The sequence below is a fragment of the Hydra viridissima genome, unplaced genomic scaffold, assembly GCF_058129835.1.
Source record: "Hydra viridissima isolate aposymbiotic clone 2 unplaced genomic scaffold, HvirCarnegie_v1 scaffold_8, whole genome shotgun sequence".
In the NCBI taxonomy this organism is placed as follows: Eukaryota; Metazoa; Cnidaria; class Hydrozoa; order Anthoathecata; family Hydridae; genus Hydra; species Hydra viridissima.
In genome coordinates, this window is record NW_028324307.1 from 6876971 (window position 1) to 6891481 (window position 14511).

General features: G+C 29.8%; 1 protein-coding gene and 1 long non-coding RNA gene across 2 annotated transcripts; both read left to right on the top strand.

Annotated features, from left to right (window-relative positions):
- The first annotated feature begins 7104 nt into the window (after window positions 1-7104).
- LOC149884787 (uncharacterized) lies at window positions 7105-8081 on the top strand. Its single transcript, XR_016455159.1, has 3 exons — window positions 7105-7262; window positions 7444-7626; window positions 7791-8081. It is a non-coding gene; the product is annotated as an uncharacterized LOC149884787 (long non-coding RNA).
- A 1167-nt stretch (window positions 8082-9248) lies between these two features.
- LOC149884788 (glutamine--fructose-6-phosphate aminotransferase [isomerizing] 2-like) lies at window positions 9249-13566 on the top strand. The gene is made up of 18 exons (XM_090095684.1): window positions 9249-9373; window positions 9605-9712; window positions 10026-10068; window positions 10149-10195; window positions 10278-10403; window positions 10479-10537; window positions 10643-10789; window positions 10884-11034; window positions 11130-11232; window positions 11366-11436; window positions 11522-11608; window positions 11722-11915; window positions 12015-12135; window positions 12225-12497; window positions 12673-12800; window positions 12881-13009; window positions 13126-13326; window positions 13443-13566. The coding sequence occupies exons 1-18, from the start codon at window positions 9367-9369 to the stop codon at window positions 13485-13487; spliced, it is 2040 nt and encodes a 679-aa protein (XP_089951810.1). The 5' UTR covers window positions 9249-9366; the 3' UTR covers window positions 13488-13566.
- Window positions 13567-14511: the final 945 nt, after the last annotated feature.

The following is a 14511-nucleotide window of genomic DNA, read 5'->3' on the forward strand; positions in this document are numbered from 1 at the left end:
GCGGTATTCATTACATATTAACATATTACATATTATATGGTATAACATAATTACATAGAGTATATTGTTAGGCTTGTATACGTATTAATTTATAAAAATTTATTATCAATTTTTAATTCATTATAAAAAATACTTTGATATTTTTATCAATATGATAAATTAACTAAATTACTAGAATTTTTTTAACATTATAACAACATTTTTTTATTAAAACGCATAAACCATGCCAGTTGCGCATTGTAAAAAATCTGTTGTTTTAAACATTAGAAATCAAATTCTCTTAGAGTCTGTAGGATTCGTCGAAAATATTTGGTCTCGCCCAACCAGTCACATCAATTTCCTTTAACTTATTAAGATAACAGCAATGGAACCAAATTTTAAACTTAATTTTATATAGATAGACATTCTTAATATTTTAACATATAACGTGGATAAAGAATAGAAATTGAGATCATTTACTGTAATTGAATTGCGTGAAGAAACTATTTACGGCGGATTTGATTGACGTAGTTTATTTGATATGTTGTAAATATAGTTTAAGCGGTTTATTTTATGAGCATATTTGAGATTCTTTTTATAGTATAAATTGAAGGAAAACTTTTTGTAAAGAGATGATTTAAGGAGAAGAGAAAATGTAGAACTGAAACGTTGTGTTCGCTGCGAGAAAACAACAAGCTAACCGGGCACATGATGGAGCCATCTTCGAATAATTAGAACATCTTTGAAAAATACGATGGTATATCCGATGCCGCAATTTGGTCGAAGCGAACCAAAGTCGTTGCAGAGAAGCAACGCGTTGAGTTGACAGTGCTCTTTCCAGTTTTGTTGCGAAGTAATACTTAGTCTTCGATTGTTTGTGAGTAGAAGATAAGAAGGATGTGAAGAGAATCGAAGATGTCTTTATTTATTTATCGAGTTTTTCCTTCGGATGCCTACGTGGCATGATTTGTGTACGAAGCAGAAGATGAGAGATGAGGAACAAATGGATGTCTCTTTTGCTGATCTAAAATGTTTCTCGTGTTTGGCAGAGTAGCCTGACGAGAGGGTGCGACTGGCGTTGTAGTTGGATTGCCAGAAGCGGTATTTGAGATTTGGATCCGCAAAAGAAACAATTTTTGCGATGTTCCGCAAAGCAAGAGTTGCTTTGAATTAAATGTGATCCCGAAGGATCAAGGAGGAGTGTAATTGAATTGCGTGAAGAAACTATTTACGGCGGATTTGATTGACGTAGTTTATTTGATATGTTGTAAATATAGTTTAAGCGGTTTATTTTATGAGCATATTTGAGATTCTTTTTATAGTATAAATTGAAGGAAAACTTTTTGTAAAGAGATGATTTAAGGAGAAGAGAAAATGTAGAACTGAAACGTTGTGTTCGCTGCGAGAAAACAACATTTACTTGACTACTTTAGTACATGTATAACTTGAGATATAGTAAATGATACAAAATATCAACTAGTTTTGTAAGTACCTGGAGCATAATGGCTCCATGTTTAGTGAACTACTCCATCTACAATATTGCTGCAGTCTTCCAGATTATGAATATTATAGAACTTACTATTTGGGCTGGCTATATATATATATATATATATATATATATATATATATATATATATATATATATATATATATATATTGGAGGTGATCTTTAAATACATTAAGGTGGCTCACCCCCATTAAGTCTAACTTTTTATTTATAAAATTTCTAAACTTGTTTTTAATTTTTTATATAAAGAAATTACATTAAAACTTTAACTTTTCAAAATAAAAATTAAATTTGCATTTTTTGATGCTGAGTCAGCATAATTTGTCTAAAATCTTACCTTATCTAAAACAAGGATATCTTGAGTAAAATTTGCACTTATTACACCATATTTTGCCAAATTGTAGCTAAATAGTTGCTTTAGGGCTGGAACTAAAATTTTTTTCAAATGTTAAAAAAAACTAAAATGGCAGCAATAAATGTGCCGAAATCGATTAATTGCCTGTGTCAGTCTGACAAACTACATTGAAACTAACTCATTTATACTTAAAATGTTACAATTCTAGTTCCAGCCCTCATAAATAAGTTAATACACATACTGTGAAAATTTGAAGAAAAAAGCTTTAACCAAACTGAAGATATTAACGTTTTCATAAGAAAAACATATTAAAATAAGAAAGTCTTAAAAAACACTATAAAAAAAACAACAACAAAAACAAAAAGTTTTTTTTATAAAAAGTTACTAAAAACTGCCATTAGAATAAGAGTTCACATCATCCTTCTCTTTCTCAATGTCTAAATAACCTTCATTTATTGATCTTACATGTTTTCTTCGTTTTTTATTAATATCAGTCAATTTTCTTGACATACTTGATTATCACTTTTTATCTTTTTTGTAAGCTCCTTTTTTCGAAATTAACACCTCCAGAAAACCCAAGCATTTTAAAAATGCAACTTAAAGAAGAAAATCCATCATTGTAATTTAAAATAGAAGAATAAACAGATATTCCAAGAATTTTCCTTGCAGTAAAAGTAGTTTTAGGGCGTCACTTCCAAATAAAACCACTAAATGACTCTGCAGTTTTGTGTCATCCCATGTAAACACTTTCTTAGCATTTCAGGGTTTGACAATTCTTGAAAAATAGGTTTAATTTCCTCCATAATTGTCACAGGTAAATTAATTTTTTATCCATTGCTTGTTTTACCCATAGCGTTATCTGATTGCCATTTGCACCAACTGTTTTTCACTTTTAAACAAAATTGATGACGAGTGACTTCATATGGAAAGTTTGTACAATGGTAAAGTACAGCTATTACAGAATTTCCTATACTCAGTAGGTTATTTTTATTTTGTCTTATAGCCATTTCAACAAAGTTCTGAATTGTGTCACTAGCTTTGAACTAGAAGCACTTCGATTTATAGATGGTGATGAATAAAATGTACTTTCAAAGTCACAGTTTGGACATTGTATTATAATTCCAATAGAAAATCCCATACCTATAGATTCATTATGAAAAATAGTTAGCTTGCTATTACACTCACTGCATGTAGAATACTGTTTAAATACATTTTTAATAATTCTAAAGTTACAAATAAAGAAAAAACTGTCAACTTTGGAATCAGAATTTGTTGCAGCACTTAAGTCATGTTATTTATTAAGCTTTGATACACTTGTTGTTTCTAATTTCCTGCTACGACCATTTACTTCCTCTGCTCTCCATGTATACCTATTTCCTTGATATTTTCACTTTAAATTTCTAATATTACTTCTTTTGTTCGCCATATCCAGATAGATAGTTTTCAGTTCAATTACATTGTATTAATGCTACAGAGCATATTTTTAAGAAATATTATATTTTACAGAACAGTAGAAAAGCATAATAGATCTAACATTGAAAAATACTTCAAAACTTTAAGTTGAAACCTTCCAGAAGTAATGAATAAATTTGTTGTTTATACCGTTGCTATGACGTTGCTAAGGAGTAGGAAACTGTATTAACCACAAAAATGGTATTTTTTGTTACTTTTTAAGCATATAATAGTAAAAATATATTATGGATTTTGTACTTCAATGCTTAAAATAACATAATTCAAAAGAAAAAAAAATTTTTTTTTTTTGATTTTTAATGGGGGTGAGCCACCTTAAAAGCCTCAGCGTTTTTGCCTTATTTTTATCGTTACTAATGAATTTCAATGAAAGATAAATATATAAATAACAGTTCTAATAAAATATATCATTATAATGAATAAAATAAACAAATTTACTGAATTATCTACTGTAAAAACCGCCCCTCCCCCTAACACTATGTAACGGAAGTGGAAATACATACCTCCACTGCGTGGAACAATAGGGTATGTGGTCATGAATATTTTTTAATGTAATTTGGCAGGGACATAGAAAATAGATCTATACAGTTGCCTGTAAAATTTTAAATATGTACCAACATGCCTTCAATATTAATGCACCTCCGGAACAGAAACAAAATTTTAAAACCGAATGAAAATCACTGGTAACTGTAAAAAAAACAACAGAATTTATAACAAAAAGTAACAGTAACAATAGCAGAAACAGTTTTATAAAGTGTATCAGTCACAGTAACGCTAAAAGAGGTGGAAACGGTACCTCCACTGGGTCGAAAAATACGGTATGTGGTCATGAATATTTTTTAATGAAATTTGGCAGGCACATAGAAAATAGATCTATACAGTTGACTGGAAAATTTCAAATATGTACCAACATTCCTTCAATATCAATGCAGTGCCAGAACAGGAACACAATTTTAAAAAGCAATAAAAAAAACTGAAAAATTTATTACACGTAAAAAAAAAAACATAATTTATTAAACATAAAACATTCTACTTTTTTAATAAAGTCTAAGCTAATATAAAATTCTAAAAAAAAAGACAAATAAATACATCATTACCACACCGACTTCGAGCACGCTGTGAAAAAAAAGGTCACAGTTTTTATCTTTAAAATCGGTGCCGTAAAATCCCAGATACGCACGTACCTAAGCTGTATATATAATTTTCTTAGCACATATCACTGATCTCAAAATATAACTGGATAGCGTATACGAAAAAATTTTTTGAAGCCAGTTTTGGCCTCTTAAGATGGCGGCGGAATTAAGGAATGGTGATATGAAAATTAAGAAACTGATGATAATCAAGTTTTATACCTTAAGCTCAAATATTGATAAATATATAATTTTCTAATAAAAATCTAGTTTTGTTTAACATAATTTAGTTTGTTTAATAAAAGTAAAGAAAATTTGTTTGCTTGTGCAGAAATCTCATGTTTCAAATAGTTAGCATTTGTTATATAATTTATGTACCTTTTAGTTCTTAACTACCCAATGCTGTGTGCTAGAAGGTTAATAACACAACAGCATGCTAGGCAGCTGATTTTATTTTTAAGATAAAATGTTTTTTAGGCATTAGTTCATCAGATAGGCACTAAAAAATTATAAATGCTGCATGAACTATTAGCTGAGCGCTGTGATTACACACAACTCAGAGGTTCCTTCTAGAGTTATTATATATATATATATATATATATATATATATATATATATATATATATATATATATATATATATATATATATCATAAAAATATTTTTGATTGGTTTTTGAATAGGATAAGTTTTGTTAATTGCTTTCTAAGCTTTTTTCCAGTTATTTTGGCAGTTTGTTTTTTACCCAGGTGATAAAGATATACATTTGCATAGTTTTCTGAAATAAGTTTAATCAGTGCAAATAAATGGTTATCAGTTATAGCTGAGTCAAACATATGAGATGTTTGTTCATTAAATATTTTTGAGTAATCAACTGATCTCAAAACAGCACCAGAAATGGCATTTTGAATTCCTATTTCATTTGGAAGGTTGCCATTTATTGAGGCAAGCAACCTTTGGAAACATCTTTCAGTTTCTTCGCATATGATAGTAACACTTTTAGTTGGTTTAATTAAACCTCCTCTGTCTTTGAATTTTAAAAAACTGGTTTGTTCGAAATGATAAGAAAGTACTAATCCATTCCAACATTTAATGCAGATAGTTTATTGTAAATTTACCTTTCATAAATTTTTTGATAAGATAGATAATGTTGATAATGTTTGATAACATACAAAATATGTTATCAAAACATTCCCTTAATGATTTGTTTTGAATAACAAGTTAAAAACAATTGACTCAATTATTGAGAGCTAAAATATTACAAAGAATAATATATAAGTAAAATAACATATTAAAAAATAATATTTTGTACTTAATATTTTTATTAAATACTATATCTATTAATTACATATATGTATTAAATAATCCTAGAAGGAACCCCTGAGTTGTGTGTACTCACAGCACTCAGCTAATAGTTCATGCAGCATGTACATATCTGGTATCTTGCTACAAAAATTGAAAATATAAAATTTGTCAAAATTGTAAGTAGACACCACTGCCGCTTACCATACAGTCATGTTATTAACCTTCTAGCACACTGCATTGGGTAACTAAGAACTAAAAGGTACATAGATTATGCATAAATATTATTTGATCGTAAAGTAAATATTTAATCGTAAAGTATCGAATATTTTATACCTTAGTATCAAAATAATTACTTTAATTGTCTGATTTTTTTAGAAATCATTTCATTTCTTTAAAGTCATTAAAACTTTGTTCCATAGTCTAGTTTTTCTTTCAAAACTCTATTTATTTTCTTTAATATTTCTGTAAAAAGCCTTATAAAATGTACATCGATCACCGCTAGGAGCTCCGATCGCCGCCATCTTGGGAGGCCAATTTTGGCTTCAATTTTTTTTGAAAAAGGCAATTGAATACGCTATCCAGTTATATTTTGAGATCAGTGGCACATATACACAACAAAAAAGTTTTCCTGAACAAAAAACCCGTATGAGTAAACTTATGCGAGCTAAAGTGTCGCCTTTATAACACTTACACGAAAAGCTCTATTAACTTCTCATTTTGTTTATAAATCATAAATAATTGCTTCTCTTTGAAAAGACTTTCAGTTACGTTTATTGACCTATGCCATGTCTAACAGTAATGCAAGCTTCTAAGTTGCCAATTATACCAGTTCCTTACAGTCGTAATTTTTAAATGTAGCTAGCTAGATAAACATAAATAAATCCTACCTAATGTTAAAAAAATTATACTAGATGTATTTAGGTCACAACTAAAACAGTTTTTAGCTAAGCTAAACAACTGTATATCAAATCATTATATGAAATACATTAAACTGCACAAGGTGTATCAATAACCTCTACACTAAAGTTTGTTTAATTTTGAATTAGAAGATATACTTTGAATTGAAAAAGATTTTATGTGACTTACAATATAGATGAGTTTTATATGCATAAGCTTCTTGAAGTATATAATGCCTTTTTTATCTGCAGTTTTTCCTAAGCATTATGTCATTTTACAGCTACATTCAAAATATCCTTTCATTCTATTTATAATGGAATTTATTAAAGGAATGGAGCAAAATGAGCATTTAGCATAAAATACTTTTCTATTTTCCAAAAATATAACTTCCATTAATATTGTGTTTTTGTTTAATGGAAATTACTAAAGTTGGAAAACTTCTTCTAAACTTCAATTAATATAAGGTTTTATAATGGCATAACATACATATTGGTTAGAGTTTTGTTTTGTTTTTGCAGTACAGCTTAAAGTTTCTGTTTTCGTTTTAATTATAGCACAAAAAGATTATTAAAAACATACATAAAAAAGAGAAGAAAAAGAAAGGAAAGTGATCACTGTCAGTAAGTTCATTTGTATTTTTAAAATGTATTGTTTTTAAGGCTACTTTTTACTTGCTAAAAAAAAAGAATAAACCTTACCAGTGATTTAAATGTAAATTTATCAATGTATGATAGATTTCTATTAATACTAGTTATTGATTGTGATTTGTTGCTTCTTTACAACATTTGCTTTTATTTTTAGTTAAAACCTATCCTTTACAAAAAAATCTTATGTCTAAGTATGCATTGATTGATGTAAGTATGTATTGGATACTGAAGATAAAATAGAATTTGAGGATAATATCATGGAATGTTCATCTGAAGACAAAACTTTGAGCCTTCTAAAGAAAAAATATTCTGTATCAGATGCATGTTAACATTTTAGGTAATAAATATAACATCTGAATGTTGTAGCTAAATACTGAATGATAATCATTTTTTCTATGTCATTTTATCAATAACTGTTTAATTTAAGTAGTTTGAACCATTGATATACATGAGGAGTAGCGAATATGATAATGATGACAGCGAAATTGCATTATTTTTTAGTGAGAAGATCTTATAATTGCTGGAATTCAAGAACTGAAAAAACTATTACTTGAGAGTTTTTTTAAAAAGACTGAGTGTAATACTATGTCTGGTTGGTATTTATTTGCAACTTAAGCTATTGAAGAAAGTTGGCTTGAAATATCATATAAAACAGTTCAGAGAGAACTAACAAATAAATGTGATGAAGCTAGAAGAGTTACCATAAACATTTAAAAGAAGTGAATTTGCAACAATAGACTTGCAACATCAGTGTAGTCAAAATTTATATAACTGAAGAGATACATTAATCATTGGTTGATTGCTATTTGATTTTCTTTGAAGTTTTTATTAAGGGTCCAGAAGTGAGAACCCTTCTATTTCATTAAGAAAAAGAAAAAGTGGGCCAAGAGGAAATCCAGTCTAGAACTAGACGTGAGAAGGGGTTTTAAAGCCATAATGGTAGCCTATTTAAAAAATGTCAATAGTAAAAAAAGTCATTAAAAAGTGTAAATTTTTAAAGAAAATTTAATCTGCAGAATGCTTTCTTGCACTTTGTGTGTTAATTTGCACTTTGTGTGAAATTCGGCCATATGAAACCGTCCTCCATGTCCCCCTTTTCCCTAATTCCGCCAAATAAATGGACGAGCAATTAAAGGCGACGTAAAACAATCGTCTTGCACAAGGTATAACCTTTAAAAATCACTAAAATATTGATTATATCACCTATTGCTAATTCCTAAAAGGTTGATAATCGATTTTAGCAAATTTAAAAACTGTCGACTTTTCATGCATTTTAGTGATAAAAAACTAAAGGCGACAGTCCTCTAGCTACTCGCAAATTAAAGGCGACAGTTTAAGTAAGTTGTGCTGTTTTAGTGGTAAATCATGCTTAAATTCATAATATAAGCAAGCACACATTGTTTATAACACATGTTAATGTTAAATATGTGCAATAAAATTGAAATTAAAAAAAAAATTATGTTGCCTTAATATAACATTTTACACTATGTCGACCTTATACGGTATCTAGCAGTATATATATATATATATATATATATATATATATATATATATATATATATATATATATATACTACTAGATATATATATATATATATATACATATATATATATATATGTGTATGTGTGTGTGCTTTTACTAAAAAAATATGACTGTTTCACCAAAAAAAAGAAGCGAAAAAGTGGTCAGCAGGCATGCGTATTGATATTGGAATAATTATATATAATAATCATAGAAATAGCACAAACGCTTTGCGTGTGAACTGTCAACAATTGTTAACATTTTAAAGAGTAATTGTAGCAAAACGTTTAGCAATTAGTGTAACTTTCTCCTTCTTAAAAGACTTTCACATTTGATAACCAATAAAGGCTTCCGTTGGAATTTCCCATTGATTTGTGTTGCAGAAATTCTGACGCAATGCCTTAAATTACAACATACTTTTAACAACTAAATTGTTCTCACGCCTAGAAATCGTTTGTATGAATAACTATAAATTATCTTCAACTTCACCATAGATGTCAATGAAACCATTGACAACAACGTTAACGTTTCGGAGAAATATTGAATTCAAAAAAAATGTGCGGTAAGTCCTCTATGAACTTAAGTTTAAACTTCTTACTACAACGAGCCATTGATTGTAGTATGTGATATGCAATATATGCATGCTTCTGACTAGTTAACGATTCTAAATAAGTTTGTGTCTGCTTGTGACATTACAGCCCTTTCGATTGACTGCTACTATTCTCGAAAAAAATTACAAAGTATGTATTTTAGTACTACTTTTTAACACCATTACAAACTTCTTTTTTAAAAGGAATATTTGCTTACCTAAACTACGGTGTACCAAGAAATAGAAAGTTTATATTAGACACATTGGTCAACGGGCTTCATAGACTCGAATATAGAGGATACGACTCTGCAGGTTTGGTTAATTTACTTAGAGTGTTTTTATCAAATAATAACAAATGTAAAAACTCAGTTTGTTAACTGACATTGGTTTTTCTAATTGGTTTTTCATGTTGTTTACATACCTGATTTAAGAAGTTTTTTGTTGCTTCATATAGCTAGCTGCAGGTAAAACACTGTCAATGTCTTGTCTTAATCCAAATCAGTACACATATTCCATGTTGGAAACTGGCATTTTTATATTGCCAGTGGACTCACATCTCTTTAGTGAGTTAATATTATTTAAATTGGTAGTTTAGGTTTATCACAATGTTTTTAAAATACTTTAGGTTTAGCAGTTGATTCTGATCAAGCAACTGGCAGTAAAGTTTCGTAAGTATTTTAGTTTGCAAAGTTACTATGATATGCAAATTTACAATGTTCATGCGTAAAATTCTGTCGATGACATTTAGAATAATCAAGACCAAGGGAAAAGTTCAAAATCTTGCTGATGAAATAGGTAATAACACATGTGTTTAAGAATATTGAATGGTTTAAAGTAAATTAAAAGTTCCTCAATCATAGAAAGTGTTATTTTTCAGCAAATGAAAATTTACAGTTTGAAAAGGAATTCTCAACACATTTGGGTATTTCTCACACACGATGGGCAACACATGGTGAGCCAAGTCCCCTTAATGCTCATCCTCATCGGTCGGACTCAAATAATGGTATGTTGAATAAAAGTATTTGTATGTATGATATTTACATGCATATGATTGAATACTTTTTTACTGCTTTTCTAGAATTTGTCTTGGTACATAATGGAATAATAACAAATTACAAAGATATCAGCCAGTATTTGGTAAGAAAATGACTTTTATCAACTCTATGTAGTATTTACTTATCTTTATGAAAGTTTATATAGTTTTTATCAATAACTTTACTGCTATGTTGGTGCTTAATTTAGGCTAAAAAAGGTTACACCCTTGAGTCTCAGACAGATACCGAAGTTATTGCTAAATTGCTAAAATATATATATGATCGTGATCAGGAATCAGAAAGAACAACAAAGCTCAGCTTTCCTGAGCTTGTGGAAAAAACAACTTGTCAACTGGTAAATTACTTATATGTGTTTATTTTTGTTAAAATAAATTATATGTTCTTAAATATCAGTTATTTCATAAGTTCCTCTGAATGTTCATTTTTAGGAGGGAGCTTATGCTCTTGTTTTCAAGAGCAGTCATTTTCCTGACCAATGCGTTGCTACTCGTCGTGGAAGTCCACTGTTGATAGGGGTCAAAAGCGACAAACCTATAATAGTAGATCAAATCCCTGTTCTTTCTGCACGGCAGAGTAATGGTGAATATCTTGACATTTTTGTTAAAATGACAATTTGATTGTTACTTAAACCATATCTTAAACTGTCTATAACTCAATCTGCCTTATTAATTCAGGCTTTGCTGGCGATGAAACCTCCATGAGTTCTTACCCTGAGGGTGAAAAACTTCTACTATCTGAAAGTGCGGACATGGAGTATTTTTTTGCATCAGATGCGAGGTTTGAAATTTATTTCTAAATCTTTCTATCGTTTGATTTGTGTTTTAAACAATGATCCAACTAGATTCCTCATTAACTTTTTATTTCGTCATTGATAAACTTTTCCTTAAGTATTTTGGTTTGTTTGTTACAGCGCAATAATTGAACATACGAAGAGGGTTATCTTTTTGGAGGATGAAGATTTAGCATGGGTAAAAGATGGAAGTAATAAGCTTTATTTTTCCTAACTCCTTTAGTGTTTGTTTAATCTCTTGTTTATTTTGTTTAAAAAATGCAATATTTCTTCAAGATCTGCAGATTGCACGCATGAACAATAAAACATCATTAACGAGGGACGTCCAAACATTACAACTTGAGATCCAAGAAATAATGAAAGGTAATCTCAAGGCAACTTAATTAAATTGTTTACGTCTATCAGAATATATCTTGTTATAGTTATGTTGCCGTTATCTTGATCTAACGGATCAATTTTCAAATATTATCTTGAAGGTAGCTATTCATCCTTCATGCAGAAGGAAATAATGGAGCAACCCGAAAGTGTTTACAACACAATGCGTGGAAGAGTAAATTTCCAAGAAAACCGAGTGTTACTTGGTGGGCTTTCATCGCACATGGATTACATTAAAAGATGCAGGCGTCTCATATTTATTGCATGCGGAACAAGCTACCATAGTGCTGTCGCTGTATGAATTTACTTTATTGTCAGTAGTTCCGACTAAATCTTAAATGTTTTGTTGTTAGCTTTACAATTGTTTTTAGCATAGTGACTCTTTTTGTCTTAGACTCGCCAACTTATGGAAGAGTTAACAGAACTGCCTGTAATGGTAGAACTAGCAAGCGATTTCTTAGATAGAAACACTCCAATATTTCGTGATGATGTTTGTTTTTTCATAAGTCAGTCAGGTGAGTTAATGTTTCTTTCTTAGCTTGTTTAAAAACCTTTTATTGTGGCAGGTATAGTGCGCAACATTAGGTCTTGATTATTTTCATAGGTGAAACGGCTGATACGCTGATGGCGCTTCATTATTGCAAGAGTCGTGGTGCACTTCTTGTTGGTATAACAAATACAGTTGGAAGCAGTATATCTCGAGAAACCATGTGCGGTGTGCACATAAATGCTGGCCCGGAAATTGGAGTGGCTAGCACCAAAGCGTATACAAGTCAATTTTTGGCACTTGTGATGTTTGCTATAATGATGTCAGAAGACAGAATATCAAAGCAGGGGCGCGTTAAAGAAATCATTCAAGCCTTGAAAGTTTTTCCAGGTAATGATCGTTCTTTAACTATTATTTGTTTTAAAGTTAAGCAAAAGTGGCCCTTTTATAAGTTGTGTTTTTTTTTTATAATTTATGATTTGTGGTCCTTGGTGTCCTTTTATAAAAAGTGGTCCTTTTATATGTAAATATTGATAATAAGTAAATTGATAGCCCACTCTTTCAGAATATATTTCTGAAGTCTTGAAACTGGACCAGAAAATAGAAGAAATCGCTAAGACGTTTAAAGACGAAAAAAGTTTACTAGTCATGGGAAGAGGTTATCAGTTTGCAACATGCTTAGAAGGAGCTTTAGTAAGTTTCTGCTCAGCTTCCTCACTTTTTCAATGGCGTTTTGTGTTTTAGATGTTTTTGATACCTCATGTATGTTTTAGAAAATTAAAGAGATAACTTATATGCACTCAGAAGGAATTCTTGCTGGTGAACTGAAACACGGCCCTTTAGCTCTCGTTGACAAAGACATGCCTGTGATTATGATTGCACTTAGAGATAAGACCTATGACGTAAGGGGTTTTTTGCTTTTGAATTTTCTCTTATGTAGTGTAGTTTGAATTTTCTCTTATGTAGTGTTTTTCGGCTTACGAAGTAAAGTAGACTTTACAGTCTTACATTTTTTCAGAAATGCATGAATGCTCTGCAACAAGTATTAGCCAGAAAAGGTCGTCCTATTATCATTTGTTCAAAGGGTGACGAGGAAACAAGTAGATTAGGCTATAACAGCTTGGAAATACCACAAGTTCCGGATTGCCTCTCTGGTGTTCTCACTGTTATCCCATTGCAGCTTCTTTCTTTCCATCTTGCCGTTTTACGTGGTTACGACGTACGTTTTTTAGTTTAATACATTTCATCGTTTCTTTTTTGTTACTTTTTTGTTGTTCAAAGCTGACAGCTACTTTTTGTTTGCAATATATTTTTATGTTTGAACATTTCTTTTAGGTTGATTGCCCACGTAATTTAGCGAAATCTGTCACAGTAGAATAAGTTTTGGAACTTTAGCGTCATATATTGTGTTCATAAGTTAAATAAATATCGTTAGATAAGAAATCTTTGTTTAAAATTACTTTCATTTATTCGCTTTTGTTATGAAACATATAAACCTTCACATAAAATTGCAAAAAAAGCAAATAAATTCGTCACAACTATTAGGAATTTAGCGATGCACAAGGATCACTGAATCTCAAATTATAAATGGATATCGTATAAAGCAGATTTTTCTCAAGTCAGTTTTGGCATCAAGATGGTGGCGGAATTAACGAACGGTTATATGAAAATTAAGAAACTCATTATCAGATCTTAAATCTTAAGTTCAAGTATTGATAAATATCTAAGTTTCAAATAATACTTTTTTTATTTAACATCACATGTTTTTTTATTAAAAAAAAACAACGGAATATTACATATTTACATAAACTTCAAATAAAATATATTTTTTCGTTTAACAAAAGGTGTTCTTACAACAACTTGTTAAATATCAACTTTTCTGTTTTTCATTTTTTAGAGTATGATAAAATAAAATACAAATTCTCAGTTAAACTAAGTGTAAATTTTAAATTTTGTTTAATAATGGTGAAGAAAAAGCATTTGTATAAGTTGACTATTGCTGACCAACTTCACTATGTTGTCAAGTTAGTTTGCAATACTCATTTTAGACGAAAGAAACACATTTATTTGGTCTAAAATGATAATTGCTAACCAACTTGCAAGTGTTGCCTGCTGCCAACTTCGTAAATTATTGGTTGCTTGTTCAGAAATCTCAAATTTCAAACAACTAGCATTTGTTTTACAATTTATACACGTTTCAGCTCTTAGCTACCCAATGATGTGTGCAAGAAGGTTAATAATACAACTGCATAGTAGGCAACTGAGTTTCTTTTTAAGATCAAGTATTTTGGCAACTTGATATCATGATAAAATTATTTAAGTTCTGTATAACTGTAACCACAATATATAACAATAGAAAAAGTATAGAAGATGATTTAATTACTTCTACATTCAAAAACTTATT

Excerpts from the sequence above, each read along its gene's own strand:
- LOC149884788 (XM_090095684.1), top strand. Across the intron at positions 10,404-10,478 it reads TCGGTCGGACTCAAATAATG|AATTTGTCTTGGTACATAAT; the intron begins GTATGTTGAATA and ends CTGCTTTTCTAG. Across the intron at positions 11,437-11,521 it reads AGCATGGGTAAAAGATGGAA|ATCTGCAGATTGCACGCATG; the intron begins GTAATAAGCTTT and ends TATTTCTTCAAG.